Source organism: Hyperolius riggenbachi, chromosome 1 (assembly GCF_040937935.1).
Source record: "Hyperolius riggenbachi isolate aHypRig1 chromosome 1, aHypRig1.pri, whole genome shotgun sequence".
Lineage (NCBI taxonomy): Eukaryota > Metazoa > Chordata > Amphibia > Anura > Hyperoliidae > Hyperolius > Hyperolius riggenbachi.
Genome location: NC_090646.1, coordinates 164,615,117 through 164,636,338, shown reverse-complemented (window position 1 = coordinate 164,636,338; position 21,222 = coordinate 164,615,117). Strand labels below are relative to the sequence as shown.

Below are 21,222 nucleotides of genomic sequence, written 5' to 3'. Positions count from 1 at the left end.
TCACGTAAAAAGCGCATGTGATCATGCCCAAACCTTTGCTTATCACGCGAAGTAACGCTGTTTGCGCGCAAACCTTTGCACATGGCAGGTCGCGTGATAACTGCTGTAATAGCAGTTATCACACTTTAGAGAATCAAGCCCCATGTGTGTTTGGATGCAGAAAACACGCATTTTTTTCACAGCAGTTAATGTAATTAATAGAGAAAACTGTCAAAATGTGCAGAATTATCCTGCAGGATGTCAGGTTTTTTTTCTGCACAATAAATAAATAAAGGGCTTGATTCACTAAACCGTGATAACTCATATCACGATAATTTTTTTGCACGCAATCGCAAATTTACGATCGTGCTTTCATGCTAAAATCATCAATTGCGCATGAAAATTTGCGTTTGTGCGCAAACGCTAAAATGCACGCAAAAACGGACGTGATATGAGTTATCACGCTTTAGTGAATCAAGCCCAAAGTGTGAACTAGCCCCTTGATTAACATGAGTTTTTGCATAAAAACAGTCAAGTGTGTCCCCTGCCTAAACACACTGGTAACATTTGTGTTTTGGCATTGCCTATTCTAAAGACAGCCCTGCCTGTGGCACATGCAACTCACACCTACACTTGTCAGCAATGTCAATCTGGCCACAGACATTTCCAATGTGATAGTTTCATTGAACTTTCAGTTTAATAAACCAAGTTAAGAATGGTAATGATCATTTTTAATCATAAACAATCATGTTATCAAATGGGAGAGATGGAAAAAAGACTCATTCAATCAGATCGTATTGAAACATTTTGCAATTGTTTTACAGTCAACAGTTTAAGAAGATTGCCTAAAAATCCAGAAAAGTACAGCCCGCATTTTTTTAAAGTAATTTCAACAACAATTTAAACCATGCAAAGGCAAGTCCAAAGCCTGCCTAGATGCTAATAGTTTGGAATGCATAGCATATTGACTAATAAATAGGTTGCTAGGATATTGTTGCTATGCCTGTAAATTGTATTGGGGCTGTAATGTGCCAGCACTAATAATTTTCTCAAACATTGGAAATATCCCTGTGTGATGTACACTGATCTCTAGTTTCTGAAGCACAGCCTAAAAGGAAGAAAGGTCTCATTCAGAGCAAGTACAATTTCTATGAACAATAAATAGAGTGTATTTTTCTTCCACGCCACCTACTGAAACCCTCGCCTAAAATAGAACATTAAACATTTATTGAGGAGACTGGCCAATATATCATATCCTTCCAAACACAACAGGCCTGCAAATCAGAAAATAAATCCCATCAAAATAAAATTAAAACGATTTATTACTGGCAATTAGAAAAAGCTTTTTAATTATTCAGTTGCTGAAAGTCAGGCTTAATTTGTAGTTTGTCAGTGACCCAATAGGTACATTTCCCATGTAACTGTTTAATACAGACTTAAAGATTAACTATTGTTAAACAAAAATAGCATGTACAATGCTCCCTATGCAAGCAGCAATACCCACAGAGCACACACACAAACACACACACAGAGCACACACACACAGAGCACACACACCGCGCGCGCACACACACACAGAGAACACATACACACACTCACACAGAGAACACACACACACACTCACACAGAGAACACACACACAGAACACACAACATACACTCACAGAGAACACACACACACACAGCACACACACACACGCTTTCCACATCCATTTTACACCCCAAAATTATAAAGTGTTAATGTTCTGATCACTTTGTAAGAACATAAGGGCAGCACGAAGACGTAGAGTATAACACTCTCGCCTTGCAGTGCTGGGTCCCTGGTTCGAATCCAGGCCACAGCACTATCTGCTAGGAGTGAGTAAGTTCTCCCTGTGTCTGTGTGGGCTTCCTCCGGGCACTCTGGTTTCTACCCACATCCCAAAAACACACAGATAAGTTAATTGGCTTCCCCCTAAATGGCCCTAGACTGCTTACATAGGAAGTACTATACATGCTATTTTTGTTTAACAATAATTAATCTTTAAATCTGTATTAAAAAAGTTACACAGGAAATTGCAGGATTAGATTGTGAAGCCCTCTGAGGGATAGTTAGCGACAAGACTATGTACTGTAAAACACTGCGGAAGATGTTGGAGCTATATAAATATGATTATTATCATTCGATGGCATGGATGATGATAGTAGTATGAAATTACTGCCACTGAAATAGATTTGGATCAAGAACATAATGGAATGCAGATTTATGCTTCTTTCAGATGGACAGCTGATGAGCATGCTTGTTGGGCAGTTCAGCAGTTGTAATCCAACTCCTGTCAGTGTTTGATACATGGTGCGGTTACTCAGTGGCAAACAAAAATGTCCCGTTGTGTCGCATTGAGATGTGACTCAATACAGTTGCTTCCTCTTAGCAGTTTTGCAATAGACCAATGGGAAGAGTCCCTCCTCAGGGAGGATTCTCATTGGTTCACTGAGTATTGGCCCAATGAAAAACCTCCCTGGGGAGGGATGATTCCCATTGATCTGTTGAACCAATGGAAGCCTGAGATGCTTGTGCTGGGGGCTCTGAGATTGGTATACCTGTGTTTCTATCATGCAGGGAGCCAAATGGACGGTCGCAGGCTATTTTACTTTTTTTATATTTCAGGGCATGGATTATTGTGAACGGCTCTCCCTACTTTTTGGGAATTTATGCAGCTTAATTGCTGTTGTATAAATTTGTCAGTAGATCATTCAGTTCTGTAACACTTCAAACATCACATCAAATCCCAGGGTTCATTTCATGTTTACATTATTCATTCATTTCTGTAGAATAGCCGATCCTTAATAAATAATACTTTTTAATCTCTCATAAAAGGGTAACATCTGGTATGCAGGCAATACATTAATCTTGCTTATATCAGATAGACAAAAACACAGTATGGCTATAATGTGGATATGCTATGCATTCTCCTCAAGTCCTCATTCCTGACACCTTTAAATCACAACCAGCCACTTATAAGACAGAAACCCCTGATAAGACACAGATGTCGATGCATAGGCCTGTGGATCTATTATTTGTAAAAAAAATGATGGAGGGTTTTGTGGGGGAAAGAACACTCCTCTGAAAAAAAAAATCAGCCAAGACTTTATATGTAACCAAGGCCTCAAGCCAAAACAAATGTAACAAACGTAAATACTCATAGGCAAACAAGACAACCTCTATCTCATTAAATCTTGGTAAAATATTCAGCGATCTGACAGACTTGGCCTGGAATACCCATAGGAAAACATGGAGAAGCAGCTTGCTGTAGTCAATCAAATGTCTTCATTCTTTTTTGTAAACTACAGTACTCTGAATATGAGTAGCATTTTATTAAAAAAAAAAACGGTACTTATCCGTTAGCCGGGCGCATCCGGCAGGTGGCGACAAAACTCCACCAGAGTTACATCTTTCCCTACTATCCATGTCGACCTGGAGGGGGAATAGTAATTAGCGCCACCTGCCGGATGCGCCCGGCTAACGGATAAGTACCAAAAAAAACACAGAAAGATGGCATTTCACAATTTTGTGCATATTTGCAAACGTGTTTAGTGACCAAATAATTTTTTACTGATATTTTTCAACAAATATTCTGAAACAGCCGATACTGTTCAATGAACAATATATCAGTTTCTCTATTTTTTCTACTGACATCCATAGGACATGGTACTATAGAATGGTAGTAATCCTTGATTTCAACAACTGTTTGCACACTTTCCAGCCAATCTTCAGTGTTCTGATGCGTACTGGTCATACCATGGAAACTTCCTGCCATGTCATTTGTTACTCTGCATCATGTAACCCAGAAGTAGCCAGTGCAATGTGATTGAAAATCTTGGGTTCTTAATAAGCAGGTGGGAGGCTGTCCAGAGAAATGTTGTGGAGAGCAGGGAAGAAATCAAAAGCTTTTCTCGCAGCTCTTTTTGAATAGACTCTGAGGCCTGGAACCCACTGAAAACCGCAAACGCAAAACGCAACCGCTAGCGTTTTGCCTGAGCGGTTTGCAAGCGGATTCATGCGCGTTTTTGGTCGTGTTTTGCAACATTGTATTTTTTTCCCCAGCGGGTGCCTAGCGTTTTGCGTTTTGCGTTTTTATCCTGATTGGTCCTGTGAATTATTTTTCATTTTGTTACAGTGTGCTGAACCGCAAAACGCTAGCAAAACCGCTCAGTTTAGGTTTTGCTGAGCGTTTCCGCTAGCGGTTCAATACTTTACATTGAAGCGCTAACGCTCCCAAAATGCTGCATGTCCTGCGTTTGCGTTTCTGAGAAACGCAAACGCTCCTGTGGAAGTTGCCCCATCCATTAACATTAGCCCAGCGTTTTGGCAAACTGCTAGCGTATCGCAGTGCTGCCAAAACGCTGCCAAAAGCGCTCCTGTGGGTTCCAGCCCTTAAAGAGAACCCGAGGTGTGTTTAAAGAATGTTATCTGCATACAGAGGCTGGATCTGCCTATACAGCCCAGCCTCTGTTGCTATCCCAAACCCCACTAAGGTCCCCCTGCACTCTGCAATCCCTCATAAATCACAGCCATGCTGTGAGGCTGTGTTTACATCTGTAGTGTCAGTCTCAGCTGCTCCCCCGCCTCCTGCATAGCTCCGGTCCCTGCCCCCGTCCCTTCCCTCCAATCAGCAGGGAAGGGATGCAGGCGGGGACTGGAGTTCTGCAGGAGGCGGGGAGAGCAGCAGACTGACACTATAGAGATAAACACAGCCAGCTCTGACAAGCTGTTTGTCAGCAGCGTGGCTGTGATTTATGAGGGATTGCAGAGTGCAGGGGGACCTTAGAGGGGGTTTGGGATAGCAACAGAGGCTGGGCTGTATAGGCAGATCCAGCCTCTGTATGCAGATAATATTCTTCAAACCCACCTCGGGTTCTCTTTAAGAGCAAATCTAACGCTGTAGAAATCGCCTGCTTTATTAATTACTTCTATGATATTTTGCTTTCAGCCAGCTGTGAGCCATAAATACCATAATCTTGTAGCTGTCACAGATAGCTTTCTTACTGGGCTGAGTCCATCATGTTAATTATTCCATTTGGAGCCAGTATGACATCTATAGTTGACTTGTGACTTGCAGATCCTGCCTTCAAGAACTCTGTGAAGTTTCATTGCACTGGGTATTTAATATGCATAACAAGTATCATTTTGGCTTTTCCTGAGTTTTTTTTTTACCTTTAAAAAGCTGCAAAATTCTCTACGCGTCATAATTAGATCTCCAATCTCCCATATTGTTTTTGATGGGTTTTGATGCCTTCCCAAAGGAAGCACAATCATCCTCTAACACCCAAAGAATGGTCAGTGTGCTAAAATAATATGCCCAACTGACACTGTTATTTCTCACTGCAGATAGCAGCTGCTCAGTAGAACTTGATGGACAGATGTCCATTTTAAACCAAACTAACCATGTGAATCCAAGCTTTGTGTCTATATGAAAATCAGTCACCTGAAACTAGCACAAATAATCGCTTTGGGGATTCAATGTTGTAGTCAAGCACTGGGCCTAAATAAAAACAAAACTAACTATAGAGACACAAATTACTTGACGGTCAGCTTTACTGCCAACTAATTGGCAAGCCTTTCTCCCCTGCTATTCACAATTTACATGTTACCGCTTTGAATATTAATCCAAAAACACGGCCTGGCATGCCACTGTTATGCTGACGACAACTATATCTTTCCTTCAAGCCTGATGTGACAGACCCAACTCAAACTATAAACGCCTGCCTAGCCAAACTACAGTAATAGATGAGTGGCAACTGGCTGAGACTAAATGCAGATAAAACTGGAGTCCTTCTGATCTGGGGGGGGGGGGGGGGTAACTCCACTTGCAGTCTTTACCACTGGGAATAGGAGGCACCATTCTACACAGCTCTGAGCATGTGTGTAGCCTCGGAGTTCTAATTGATGGGGATTTAAACTTCAGAACTCGCATCTGAAAGCTGCACAACTACATTGTTCTCCCCTTCCCCCCACCCACTGGAATCCGCTCTGTCATGCGCTGCTCATTCTCTCTCCACCCCCCTCCACAGCAACAGACCCATCGTTAACAGGGGCGCCGCGAGGCATAAAGCGAACCAAGCGGTCGCTTGGGGCCTCAAGATCGTAGGGGCCTCGGCGGCTCAGTGACGTCGACGTGACGTCACTGTTTCCCCGCAGCCCCGCGGGGCTGGCAGAGCAGAGCAGGGCAGGGCTACGGGAAGATGGCCGCCGCCGAAGCCCTGCTCTGGAGACTATTTATATGCCTCCAGTACAGGGCTTCGGGTGGCCATCTTCCCGTAGCCCTGAATCAATCAGCGCAGGCAAGAGATTGGAGGAGGGAGGGAGCTCCGTGGGAACTGCGCGCCTGAGCGGCCAGGAGAGGAGACGGGGAGAGAAGACTTCTGCCAGTGCCAGCCTGCCAGGTGAGTAAATTCTTTTCTTTTTGCAGCTTTGAAAATGTGCCCTAATTGTGTTTGATTTCTGCTGAACTGTCTGTTCCCTAATTGTGTTTGATTTCTGCTGAGAATGTGCCCTAATTGTGTTTGATATCTGCTGAACTGTTCCCTAATTGTGTTTGATATCTGCTGAACTGTTCCCTACTTGTGTTTGATTTCTGCTGAACTGTTCCCTACTTGTGTTTGATATCTGCTGAACTGTTCCCTAATTGTGTTTGATTTCTGCTGAAAATGTGGCCCTAATTGCGTTTGATATCTGCTGAAAATGTGGCCCTAATTGCGTTTGATATCTGCTGAAAATGTGCCCAAATTGTGTTTGATTTCTGCTGAAAATGTGCCCTAATTGCGTTCGATCTCTGCTGAACTGTTCCCTAATTGTGTTTGATTTCTGCTGAAAATGTGCCCTAATTGCGTTTGATTTCTGCTGAAAATGTGGCCCTAATTGCGTTTGATATCTGCTGAAAATGTGGCCCTAATTGGGTTTGATATCTGCTGAAAATGTGCCCTAATTGCGTTCGATTTCTGCTGAACTGTTCCCTAATTGTGTTTGATTTCTGCTGAAAATGTGCCCTAATTGCGTTTGATTTCTGCTGAAAATGTGGCCCTAATTGCGTTTGATATCTGCTGAAAATGTGGCCCTAATTGCGTTTGATATCTGCTGAAAATGTGCCCAAATTGTGTTTGATTTCTGCTGAAAATGTGCCCTAATTGCGTTCGATTTCTGCTGAACTGTTCCCTAATTGTGTTTGATTTCTGCTGAACTGTTCCCTAATTGTGTTTGATTTCTGCCGAAAATGTGCCCTAATTGCGTTTGATTTCTGCTGAAAATGTGGCCCTAATTGCGTTTGATATCTGCTGAAAATGTGGCCCTAATTGCGTTTGATTTCTGCTGAAAATGTGCCCTAATTGCGTTCGATTTCTGCTGAAAATGTGCCACAAATTGCGTTTGATTTCTGCTGAAATGTGGCCCAAATTCTGTTTGTTTTCTGTTGAGATGTTGCACAAATTGCGTTTTTATTTTCTGGTGTCTGGGGTAAGTGTTGCTGCATTTATTATTTAATGGTCATAGTTGGCTATATTTGCTGTGCTACGGTTAAGCTCCACCCATACAATGTCATGGCCAAACCCATCTGCGCGTGCCTCAATCACCCCCACATCCATTTTCCCCGCAAACAGCCACGCCCCAATCCGCCCTCCAGCTCCACCCACATGTCATGGCCACGCCCACTTATGTGAGATAACCACACCCATTTTTCGCCTAGGGCCACTTCCTACAGTCTGCTTGGGGCCACAAAAACCTTAGCTGCACCCCTGATCGCTAACCTGGAGGCTGGTGACGCGTCTGTACACTGTCAGCACCGCACGGTCACACAAGAGATCGTGTACCGATCCCTGCCGGCAACAGAAGTCAGACAGTGTGTGTGGGATTTAAAAACACCATACAAACCTATGCACATTTTTATTACAGGAGCAAAGCAGATTGTTTTAATTGATGATTCATAGACAATTATAAACAGGAAAAAGGTATTTTAAAATTTGCAGCAATAGCTGCCGTTACTGGGGGAGGCTTCTATTTTTTTTAAAGACATTTTAAATCTACTGAAGCATAATAACAGTCACTGTTTTTTGCAAAACCCATGTGTAAAATAATTTGACACCAGAAGCACATGTATTTCCTTACTTTTGGCTGTGGGTTTCCTGTCACCATGCATGTAAAAGTGGCTGGCATTCCCTCATAGATCTTGAAATGCCTGAGTTTTGTTTCAAATTGAGGAGGGCTTCCGTCCTCCCCGAACTCGTCACCGTGTTCCACCTCGTCATCCGATTCTTCCACAGGAGACCGTTCCAGGCGATATTCAATTTCACTAATGAGCCTCTGATCAAAGCTGGACACTTTGTACTCCTGTTGGATTAGAAAGGAAGAAAGTTGGCTTAACAAGCTTGCAGATATTCTGCTGTGTTTACAGTACATTGTAGGATGAAATAGAGTGTACATACAGGACTAAATACACATTGTGCTGGCACATTCACTCACATGATGCAGCCAAGCCTGAATAACTGATTCCTCAAAGGTAAAAATGCCACTTACTACATTTAACGCCCAAAAACACATTGCATCTCATCGTTTTCTTTTGTATCAGTTACTGGATGTACCGTACAAAAAGAATGAGAGCAGGCAATATGTGCAACAAATCACTGAACTGCTAATGCGCTCCAAGCAGCATTACAACCATGCACTCACTCCACTTCAATACAAAAATCTATGTTATTATGAAGTATTTACCGTATATAGCGCCAAGATCTTCTACAGCGCTGTACAGAGTATATGGTCTTGTCACTTAACTGTCCCTCAGAGGGGCTCACAATCTAATCCCAACTACAGTCATATGACTATGTATGTATTGTAGTCTAGGGCCAATTTTGTAGAGGAAGCCAATTAACATATCTGTATGTTTTAGGGATATCGGAGGAAATTGAGTGTCCGGAGGAAACCCATGCAGACAAGGGGAGAACATACAAACTTCTTGCAGATAGTGCCCTGGGATTATAACCCGGGACCCAGCATGACATATATCACCTTGTTGCTGTACATACTGTACATGTTACAACCAGCTGCAAACTCACTACTATGAAGTGCCTCATATGCCATAGCCCTTAGTAGCAGATTAAATCAATGGTATGTGGCACAGTGATGCAATCGATATTTTGGCCAGAGCAGTCATGTGTCTTCAACTTCCTACTATTAATATATTGCAACATAAGTAGTAATGTCAAGCTGGTAAGATTCTAAACAGAGTCCAGCTTAAATAATTTCATTTTATGACCATGGAAAATCCCTGTGTTACAAAAAGATCGTTTGGTTGCCTTTCATGTATGTTTACAGCCCCCACAAATACAACCCTAGAAGCATCAGGGGAAATGGAAGAAAGAATATATTAGCCTGCAAGCTCTTTGGCCATGTGTATAAATTAGCCAGTAAATGTTAGAGGCGGAAAGAAGAATTTTGTTTTGTTATCTGTCTACTGTCGCCCCACGAGGCAGGAGCTGTCTATGCACCACATACTTTACTTTGTAATAGCTTGATCTGTAAATGGTGAATATAACCCCTGGGACCTGTATTATGTGTTTATTTTGTGTTTCAGATCTTTTCCAAGCATCAGAGGCTTGGCAGATTTTTTTTTTACCACATTTCCTTAGGTAAGCAATAAGCAAACAGACCTCTGCTAGGGGTCACATAACAGTCAGTATGTTGAAGACTCCTGCAGAGTTTGACTGATATTCTGCACTAGACATATAGCACGTCATTTAATCCTCACTTGTACAATGCAAACTTCACAATACGCTGAGGATATTTCCAGCCTCTTTGTTTTCCTGCTTGTCATATATAGGTGAGAAAATCAAATAAAAACAGTGGTTAAGTATGTGTACCAATCCTTAAAGGGGTTCTTTCGCGAGAAACGTAGGCAGTTAAAAAATGTGACAGATGACAGGTTTTGGGCCAGTCCATCTTTTTAAGAGGGATTCTCGGGGCTTTCTTTGTTTTCAACAGCATTTCCTGAACAGTTTAACTGCCAAAATAGCAAGATACCAGCCGGCCTCCCTAATCACTTGCACACTATTATGTCAGTTAAATTTTGCAACTGTTGTTCAGGAAATGCTGTTGAAAACAAAGAAAGCCCTGAGAATCCCCCGTAAAAAGATGGACTGGCCCAAAACCGGTCATCTGTCACATTTTTTAACTGCCTACTTTTTTCGCGAAAGAACTCCTTTAAGGACCTGTCACTAAAGCTTAACTATAAAAACACGGTAAAAATCATAAGGATTTCTTTGATAAGAGGGATGATGCAACTCTGCTGGTATTTTTCACATCTATGGCATCCCCTCCTTACTAGGTAAGGACTGTCAGAGTCCTATGTGCTCTATAAGAGAGGCTGCTCATGGCAAAAAATGTCTTCAACTAAACCACCAGGATATACGTTGCCCATAGCATCCATTAGTTTTGGCTCACAGCAGGTGTGTCCAAACTTTTTTGACCAAGGGCCATATCACCGGTCTTGAGATAGCTAGGGGGCCGAACTAGCAAAAACACTTTTTTTTCTGATTGCCCCTAGGTACAGTATGCCTATGCCTATTAATTTTGTCAAATAAAATATTCCCACGGGAAATAAACCTTATGCCATGTGTGCAATCAGCATGTCCCCTTCAGTGTGCAGTGGTGGCTGCTAATGATTGGCTGCTGCTAGCATAGTGGCATCTGCTAATGAGTGACAGATGCTAACACAGTGGCTGCTGGTGGCAAAACCCTTCACTTATCAAGTCCAGGTCCATATCTCTTGTTCCACTATAGGCCTAGAAAAAAATGGCTGACATTTACCAGTGTATACTGAGTGTATAATCCGGCAGCCATTTGTTTATAGTTGTATGGGACTACAGGAGAGCAGAGGTGGAAGCAGAGCAGGGACACAGGCTGGCCATAAGCATTAATGCATGCGGCACCACAGCAATGGCCTGCAAACTGCATGCAATTACCATAAAACCTCACAAGAGCTATGGAGGGCCACAGGAAAAGGCTTGGTGGGCCACTTTGGCCCTAAGAACACACTTTGGACACCCCTGGCTTACAGGGTGAAAATAAGATTTTACAAAGCATTCAGGGGAATTTTCTCTGTAATTATCTTACCTTAATTATTTTTCACATTTTCATCATATGTAAAAAAAATACTTTCAGAGATTAAAAAAACAACAACAACACAAAGTGGTTTACAAGATAATCTTACACTCATAGTAAGTATTTCCTTGCTTGCCATTTTATAGATATGGGGCCATATGCAATTCACTTTTTCATCTGAGTTTTCTCCTAGGAGATAATTTTCCATCTTTGTTTTAAAATAACTTTCCAGGACTTTCACCTACTTTTTGGTACTTTTTTAGTTGAAAGTGTACTATCAAAATTATTTTGAGTATTTTCTTGCTTGTTGGTGGCTTAAAATGCATTTTATCGACAGGTTTAAAAATATCACCTGGACTGAAGTTTGGTCTTTGTTTCATAATGTCACCCAAATAACTGTTTCTTGCCCCCCTGCTCAAGCTATGTTATATGCCAATGCACCAACCATTCCTAGATTCCTAAGACGCTTTTATAGTGCTTGCTTGTTAGCTGCCCAATGGGTTGTTGCATACAACTGGAAGCAACCTACACTGCCTTTTTCTCAATTTGAACATAGGCTAGATCTTATTATGGAAACTGATAAACTGGCCAGCATCATTTCTTCTTCTTATGATACTTTTCAATTACGATGGTCCGACTGGTCAGCTTATAAAGCTAATCTCTCTTCTGTTTAGGCTGGTTTCACAGTGGGACGTTACAGGCGCACGTTAGAGCAGCCTGTAACGCAGCCCACCGCACAGTAATGAAAAATCAATGGGGCTGTTCACAGTGCGGACGTTGCGTTACATTGTAACGCTGCGTCACAAGACAACGTACTGCATGCAGTACTTTGGACGCGGCTGAGCCGCGTTAGACTGCTTGCACATGCTCAGTAATGTGGGGGAGGGGCGGAGAGCGGCCAGGCACATGGCTAATTAATATTCACTGCACGTTATGACGTGCAGTGTTTACTTCCTGGAGCAGCCGCTCTGTGCGGCGATTGGCCGGCGGGACCACGTGATGCCGCATCCGCACAAGAGTGCGCATCACGGCATCAGTGACGCCAGAGTGAGCTGCACAACGCGGCTCACTCTGACGTCCAGATCCAGCACCACCAGGCGTTCCGTTAGGGGGACGTTATGCGACCTTAACGCCCCCTCTAACGCAACGTCCTGGTGTGAAATTAGCCTTAATAATACAGTATATCTCCTGCATTTGGTACCAGTGTTTCAGCAATGTTTTTCTTTTTATCTGTATTGTGGAGCAAAATTGTTCGGTGTTTTGGTCTGTTTTATCTTTCTTATTGTCATCCAATCATATTGTAATTCGCTGTTGGCTTTACTTACGTCTTTTCAACTTTTGTAAGACTGCATTATGCTCTGTTGATGACTTGGTTAATTTTTACCTTTAATAAAAAACCCTTGTAAACTAAAAATATCACCTGGGAGATAACTCAGGTGAAAAAAAAAAAAAAAAGAATTGCATATGGTCCCAGGGCCCATATGCAATTGACTTTTTCACCCGAGTTTTCTCCTAGGTGAAATTTTCACAACTTGTAAATAAAATGCCTCCTAAACCACCAGCAAGAAAATGCTCAAAATTTTGACAGTACTTTTTCCTCTACTTTTTGCTAGTTTTTCAATTGCAAAGTGCTAAAAAGTTATTTTAAATCCAAGATGAAAAATTATCTCCCAGGAGAAAACTCAGGAGAAAAAGTGAATTGCATATGAGCCATAGGGCCCACATGCAATTAACTTTTTCACCTGAGTTATCTCCTGGGAGATAATGTTGATCTTCTCTTTAAACTAAATTTTCAGCAATTTACCATTGACAAAGCACCGAAAGTTGGTGAAAAGGTACAATTAAATTTATTTTTAAGTATTTTTTAGCTTGCTGGTAGCTTAAAAGACATTTTTTGACAAGTTGTGAAAATATCATCTAGGAGAAAATTCAAGAGAAAAAGTTAATTGCATATGGGTCATGGGACCATATGCAATTCTCTTTTTCACCTGAGTTTTCTCCAAGGTGATATTTTAAAATTTGTCAATAAAATTGCCTGCTAAGGAACTAGCAAGCAAGAAAATACTCAAAATAATTTTGATAGTACTTTTGCACTTACTTTTCAGTACTTTTTCAGTTGAAAAAATGCTGGAAAGTTATTTTAAATAGTAGATGAAATATAATCTCCAAGGAGAAAACGCAGGAGAAAAGTGGAATTGCACATGGGCCAGGGTGTGAAAACATCTCCTGTGAGAAAACTCAAGAGAAAAAAAATGTATTGAATAGGGGCCAAGGAGAGTTGAGATAAACAGATAAGGCCCCCTATCCAATTAACTTTTTTCTTAAGTTTCCTCACAGGAGAGATTTTCACACTTTAATAAAATACTGTAGTAAGCAAAGAAATTAGCAAAATGAGTTTGATTTTAGTTTTTGGTGTTTTTTACACACCAGTAATGTTACTCAAAACTTTGCCTGTATATTATTGCAGAGAGACCAAAAAAATTATATTTGGGTAAAAGATATTTAAGATTTTTTTTAAAAAATACAGTATGGATCAGAAGTGTTATTGTAAATCAGTGACAAATCTACAACTCAAAGGGACCCCCAGCAAAACTTTGACATCTTCCACCACATTTTAATCCCTACCATAGTCATATGTCTATATCGTGCAGTGTATGTATCATAGTCTAGGGCCAATTTAGGGGGAAGCCAATCAACTTATCTTTATGTTTTGGGTATGTGCCTGGAAGAAACCCATGTAGACACAGGGAAAATATACCAACTCTGTACAGATAGTGCCATGGTTGGGATTTGAATTGGGGACCCAGCAAGGCAAGGCAAGATAGCTAACCATTATGCCACCAAGGCTGCCACAAATAAGTCAAACTGTTTATACAACATTATTCTTCAAGGTAATAAAGTTGCCATATCTTTGTTTCAGGAGGCAGGTTGTCCTTTATGGTTAGCTACCATGCTGTAATCTTCCTTCTCCTTCACCAGACTTTATATACACACTACGTCAGATGATCAATGGTGTGTCCACAACATATCCTGGATACGCTATGCTCCCTTGCAGCGTCCAGTGAGCGATTCACACTACTCACCATTGTGCATCTGGTCCACCGCTGGTGTCGTTGCCACCATTTGGGTCTACCTGTGCTGCTATTTGGGTACTCCGGATATGCCAACACCGCTGCTGGGCTCTGGGACAAGCGCTGGTAAGTTTAAAGCCATGGCAGAAGAAGAAGAATGGTAGGGCTACTGTTTGCTTGATCAATGGGAATCCTACCTAGCAACAGGGATGATTTTCATTGGTCCAACACTGAACCAATGAGAATCCTTCCTGGTGCTATGAGGATTCTCATTAGTCTTTTGTAATCCAATGCTAGCCCAATGAATGTGCCAGGACTCTGATTAACTGTGCTTGTCCCCTAGCCAAGCATTAGTCAGTTTGAACAGAGGACCCAAATAGGCTTGCACCAATTCTATGAGCATCAGCATTGTATGCGGGCTCCAGAAAAATCGTGCCCTTAGGGAATGTGTACTCCATCCCCCTCCCACTTTCATTATGCTCGGTTTTAAGTGGCAAGTGTAACCGGATCCGATGCTGAACATAGGATCTGTTTATACATGTGCTTCTACTGAGATAAATTGTAGAGTTTTTGGGCCTAGTGTGAACCTAGCCTAATACTGCTGACCCCTTTTTCCATAATGCATTGACTAGTGGCTATGTATGAAAAGAGCCATGCCACACAAGCACACACAACCTCATGATTCACAGTATTAGTACACGGAACTGTTGGTTAATTTCCCCACAGCCACACAATCCTGCGGAAATTAATATTTGGTCTTTAGGCTGATACACAACTCATAAGGTGATCAATGTTTAGGCATAATCTGAATGGCTTCTGGGATCTGTAGCAGCTAAATGAGCTATGAACATTCATGTACATGCAGGAGGGACTGGAAAAGTACATAGCACTTCCATGGCACCAATCTCCTTTGGCACTAATAATATTCAGCTGAGAAAATCCAATTTGGTCATTCACTTGTTTTCAGATCAGTTCTTGAGGATGTGACTTGCTTGTACAGTATTGTACAGTATATAAAAAATATGATTTACTTAAGCCATTAATGGCCATCTGACATCTACAGTTGACTCAAATCTTGGAATCGGATTGGTGGCTGTGGAGAAATTCCAACGTGAGGTCCATATTGACGTCTATCCAACAAGGACAAATAAAATGTTTGGAAAAGGCATTTAAGCGGGCTTGCCAGGCATTCCGAATACGCTCCATAAAATGCAAGAACATAATAAAGTGTTTGAAAACTCCAGCCACAGCTTAATCTTGGGGGGAGGGTAAGAAAAAAAGTATAGAGAAAAAGAAACAGAACCTTTGACAAATTCTATTAGCATCCTGGAATCTGTGCAATAGGGACACTGGCAACACTAAAAATGTATTTTGAATCTTCCCAACACTGTTAAAAATGTGCATCTATTATTATCTGCTCAATTTGAAATTCCCTCACTTCCTGTTACCAATGACTGTGGTTACCTACAAACTAAACATTGAGCCTGAATTCCAATTAGACCACTTTAACCACCTTAGCGGTATGGACGAGCTCAGCTCGTCCATTACCGCCAGAGGGTGCCGCTCAGGCCCTGCTGGGCCGATTTGGATCAAATAAAGAGCAGCACACGCAGCCGGCACTTTGCCAGCCGCGTGTGCTGCCCGATCGCCGCCGCTCTGCGGCGATCCGCCGCGAGCAGCGGCGAAAGAGAGTCCCCCCAGCCGCCTGAGCCCTGCGCAGCCGGAACAAATAGTTCCGGCCAGCGCTAAGGGCTGGATCGGAGGCGGCTGACGTCAGGACGTCGGCTGACGTCCATGACGTCACTCCGCTCGTCGCCATGGCGACAGGAGAAGCCAAACACGGAAGGCTGCTCATTGCGGCCTTCCGTGTTACTTTTGGCCGCCGGAGGCGATCAGAAGAACGCCTCCGGAGCGCCATCTAGTGGGCTTTCATGCAGCCAACTTTCAGTTGGCTGCATGAAATAGTTTTTTTTTTATTTACAAAAAACCCTCATGCAGCCGCCCTGGCGATCTTAATAGAACGCCAGGGTGGTTAAGAGTAAACTACTTGCACACTGACATGTTACATTGCATCAGACAATATAATCGCATAGCAAATATGATCATATTGTACTGGTATGATAACAATGACGCATTAGCAGTGCGATGGAATAAACTGGGGCAAGCTGTGTGTTACCAGATGACATGTGTGTTTACAGTTACAGTGAGCCATACTTTTCATGAACTGTATGCTTCACTGAATGAATCGCTTAGCGGATGTATGGCACAATGCGACCTGTCCCCTCTATTACGTTGAGATCCCGTTTTTACAAAATGTGAAACGCAACCCTCTAGAGTGAACCTAGTCTAAGGTCAGCAAATATTTACTTACATAGTCTGACACTTACATACTTGGTGTCTTGCGGTAAACCGGAAAAAAACAGAAGAATAATTTGTTTACATGAAATAATAGTATGTAGGTTTTAGAAATGTAATTGGTCAAAGGTGTGAAAGGTACCAACACTACCAAACTCAGATCCCCAAGTAATGGCTACATCCACCATTCGTCTGAAAAGCGCGCTTTGGACCAGGTTATAGTCTATTAGCAAAAAAGGCCTGCCTATTAAATAACAGGTGCTAGGCAAAGGCTATGACCCACAACACGTGCATGGCCATGACCCCTGCGCCCATCGACAACCACTGCTTGAAGTCCGACCCTGTGCAATAGATGCACGGACACAGGCACACAGGAGGACATAGGGATGGGGGATTATTATATAGGATTAGCAAACAAAGAAGAGAGGCGTCTACTGCTAAGGTTCTTACTTTCTCAGAAACACCTCGACTGTATAAAGAGAACGAGGTGCACAAACCTGGTGAATGTTAGGAGGGGTGGGTGCAAGGCACTGATGTTGCCTCAGATCAGGCAAAATCAGACACTCGGATCTGTCAGCTGGGCATCAGAGTGGCTACACACACACTAGATTCTCAGCAGAGAGAGTGTGGCTGCCTCCACTGAGAATTCTACAGCATAAGTACTAGCCTTCACTCACATTTTTTCTGCTTTAAATAATGTCCCAGTACATAAGGACTGCCTTTAGTGCTATAGTGGATCTGGCTGTGTCTGGTAGACTCCCCGATAAAGTGGAAAAAAACGAATTCTTGTTGAATCAAGATATTTGTTTCACTTTGAATCATGTTAGAGCTCTAGGTGTTACTGGGACACAAAGTAAGGATGGACTTATCCCAGTGGGGACACAGACAGCAGTGACAGACTGTCAGAGGTTCTGACTCTTTCCCACTAAAAAAAAAAAAAAACAGTAATAATAATAAATAATTTGTCTGGAGATTGGACTTAATGTACATTTCTGGTGATTATTGTAGATTAGTTAATGTAAATAAAAGTTCCATGCAGTGAATGAAGTTCATATTATGCAGGAAATTAATACGTCTCAGTTACTAAAAATCGTAGTTATTTTGCTTTTGTTACAATTATTAAAATATTGCCTTTCCAAGTGACAAAACACAAAAGGTAACAATAGAAAAAGTGTTGGTAACGGGTATTAAAGTGAGCAAGCCTCAAAACATAAATGTAAGACGTTAAAGCGCAGGAATATGTTAAATTGGGAGAAGTAACACAGCACAAAAATAACCTTCTGCATCTCAAGGGGGTTGTCTACAGAAGCATCAGAGGCACTTTCCTGCAATGGTAGAGAAGAAGGTGACAGCTAAAGCAAGCAAAGAGTTATAGCCAATAAGTTTTCCCTCCTTCATAGTGCTGATGACCCAGGAAACAGCCTATAAGGTCTGCTAAACCTTATTTACCCCATAGCACTGATGACCACTAAATAGCTATAGCCCCTGAGGGCTAATATTCCTTCTCTCCTACATGGCACTCATGACCCAGTAAACAGCAATAGCCTATGAGGTCTGAAAAAGCTCTCCTTCATAGCACTGATGACCCAGGAAACCATTATCTCCCATAAGGTTTGATAAACCTTCTCTCCTTTATAGTGCTCATGACCCAGGAAACAGTTATAGCCTATAACGTATGATAAACCCCCTCTCCTTTATAGCACTAATGACCCAGGAAATAGTTATCTCCTATAAGGTTTGATTAACCTTCTCTCCTTCATAGCATTCATGACCCCGGAAACAGTTATAGCCTATGAGGTCTAATAAACATCTCCTTCATAGTGCTCATGTCTCATAGCACAGTTATCTCCTATGAGGTCTGATAAACCTTCTCTCCTTCATAGCACTAATAACCCAGGAAACCGTTAAATCCTATAAGGTCTGATAAACCTTCTCTCCTTCATAGTGCTCATGACCCAGGAAACAGTTATAGCCTATGAGGTCTGATAAACTTTCTCTACTTCATAGCACTAATAACCCAGGAAACAGTTATAGCCTATAAGGTCTGATAAACCTTCTCTCCTTCATAGCACTAATAACCCAGGAAACAGTTGTATCCTATAATGTATGATAAACCTTCTCTCCTTCATAGCACTAATAACCCAGGAAACCGTTATAGCCTATAAGGTCTGATAAACCTTCTCTCCTTCATAGCACTAATAACCCAGGAAACAGTTATAGCCTATGAGGTATGATAAACCTTCTCTCCTTCATAGTGCTTATGACCCAGGAAACCGTTATAGCCAATGAGGTCTGATAAACCTTCTCTCCTTCATAGTGCTCATGACCCAGGAAACCGTTATAGCCTATGAGGTCTGATAAACCTTCTCTCCTTCATAGCACTAATAACCCAGGAAACCGTTATAGCCTATAAGGTCTGATAAACCTTCTTTCCTTCATAGTGCTCATGACCCAGGAAACCGTTATAGCCTATGAGGTCTGATAAACCTTCTCTCCTTCATAGCACTAATAACCCAGGAAACAGTTCTAGCCTATGAGGTATGATAAACCTTCTCTCCTTCATAGTGCTTATAACCCAGGAAACCGTTATAGCCAATGAGGTCTGATAAACCTTCTCTCCTTCATAGTGCTCATGACCCAGGAAACAGTTATAGCCTACAATGTATGATAAACCTTCTGCATTAGAGCGCTCATGACCCAGGAATGTTCTTTACACAGGACAGCCAGCTTACACGTAGCGAAAGCCATTATGTAATTTACTTTCTATTTCAAACAATCCTAATAATTATGTGATATTACACAGTGCTCTTATCTCTTCGGAAAATGTAAACCCAAAGCGGCTGGTCTACAGATTATTGCTCTTTAATTTTTGGTTCTCAAACTACAGTAAACTTTACTGGTATGAGATCAAAAAATGAAATATGTGTAGGCTGGCTGCTATGTTTATTCAGTGCAAAATAGCCCACAGCTCTATGGAGGCATACTAATGGAGCCTCCTTACAAAAACAGACAGATGAACATTAATGCAGTGGGAGTTTGTACAACTTGGTGTTTACACACATATTTACACTGTGACTCGTTCTTGTATACAGGCATTAGAGATTTTCCTTTTTTTTTTTTGTAAAAGTGGATAAACACTTGTACACTTGGCAAATAGTTACACAGATGTGTAACACAAAGTTGATACCACTTTTCAAAACTTTGCTACAAAAAAAAAAAAAAAAGACAAAAACTCGCATTAGACCGAAAAAAAAAAGTCTTCACTTTAGCTTACTATATTATTGCCTGTCTCTAAAGGCCTGAGAACAACTTGCTGAGAGCATCACTGTGCAATACGCAAGGACATCAGACTATGCACAGACAGCACTGTCTAATGGGCAAACTTATGCACTGCGCAGCAATACCTTCTGACAGCACACTGCTGCATGTACTTCTGTGCACAACACAGCGCTGTCCCATTCCACGTAGTTGAATGGAGTCAGCGTCGTAACAAAGAGGAACGCAGGTGACATGCATTTTTGTACACCTGAATTTCAGACCTACGCGACAGTGAGCTCAGGACCTATTTACGATTAAGCTAGGCAGACCTTATATGATAAGCTAGGCAGAAGTGTCACTGAGTAAAGCTGGCCACATACACATAGATTTTCCCAGGTCAATCCCTGGAAGACTCAATAACTCTGATAATATCTACCGGGAATCTATTACACAACATGCCACATCAGTGAATTGTTATGGCTTCATCAACCAGGATGAAACGTCTCATCCAATCATACTAGTTTTATGCATGTAAGCTCTTTTCAAGGGGCTGTTTAATATAAATATAAATCATCTCATAAAAAATAATTGCTATAACCTTTATAGGTATAGCTTCTCTCAGTTTTCGTTAAAATAATATACAGTATATTAGAGGTGTAAATGCAGATTCTCCACCCATCCTCACCTATTCCTGTTCATTTTAGATTATTCCATTACAACCCCAGTGAAGGGCATGGATCCGAAAGAAGAGGGATAAGTGGGAATGGCAAACTTTGTGGATGGACCTGATTGCCGCTATACGACTTTGTCATTGACCAAAAAACACGCATTAGGTGACTCAAAACTTCACCGATTTCATGTTTTGATGTCCAGATCTCAGACTTCTACATGTAATATCCAGATAGAGTGAAGGCCAGAACAAAATACATAGATGTATGAACAGCAGTGTACGTACTCCAGAGAAGCAAGGGTCCACTGTCTGGAAGGCCAGGCCATTGTCAAAGTATCATGAGCACATGATGAGCAGGAAAACAAGCATGCAACCAGGCAGAGGTAAAGCTATGGAACGAGTGTTATGGTATGAATGGATGAAGCATTCACAGATCATCCATCATACCCATAGCTGGAGAAAATTTACCGTAGAGTTGGTTTTGATTTTTAAGAAGAATGCATATTTTACTATACTGTATATTATGTCATGTACATTTTCTTAAAAAGAGGCTTCTGTGAAATGATAAGCGGATTCATAATTAAATATGACAATTTAATTTCTTGATGCTCAAAACATTCCAGAACAATTTGCTTTAGATACGCTGTTTATTAATCATTATTTCACCAACAACTTCATTGACGATACAGATAGTTTTCTGGGTAGAAGGAATGTGTTTTCTTAAAGAAACTTAAGGTTTTTGTTCCTCTGCCATAATAATAGGCA

The 21,222-nt window shown here is 41.6% G+C and overlaps 1 protein-coding gene across 2 annotated transcripts in view; it reads right to left on the bottom strand.

The window, feature by feature from the left end:
• Nucleotides 1–21,222, bottom strand: part of PALLD (palladin, cytoskeletal associated protein) — a 473,533-nt gene that overhangs the window by 41,007 nt on the left and 411,304 nt on the right. The window contains exons 14-15 of one of the 2 annotated variants that reach the window (XM_068278815.1): nucleotides 17,807–17,854; nucleotides 8,116–8,337 (exon numbers count right to left, since the gene is read on the bottom strand). In XM_068278815.1, coding sequence (XP_068134916.1) covers nucleotides 8,116–8,337; nucleotides 17,807–17,854 — 270 coding nt within the window. The remainder of the gene's footprint in view (nucleotides 1–8,115; nucleotides 8,338–17,806; nucleotides 17,855–21,222) is intronic. The other variant, XM_068278814.1, reaches the window with a different exon arrangement.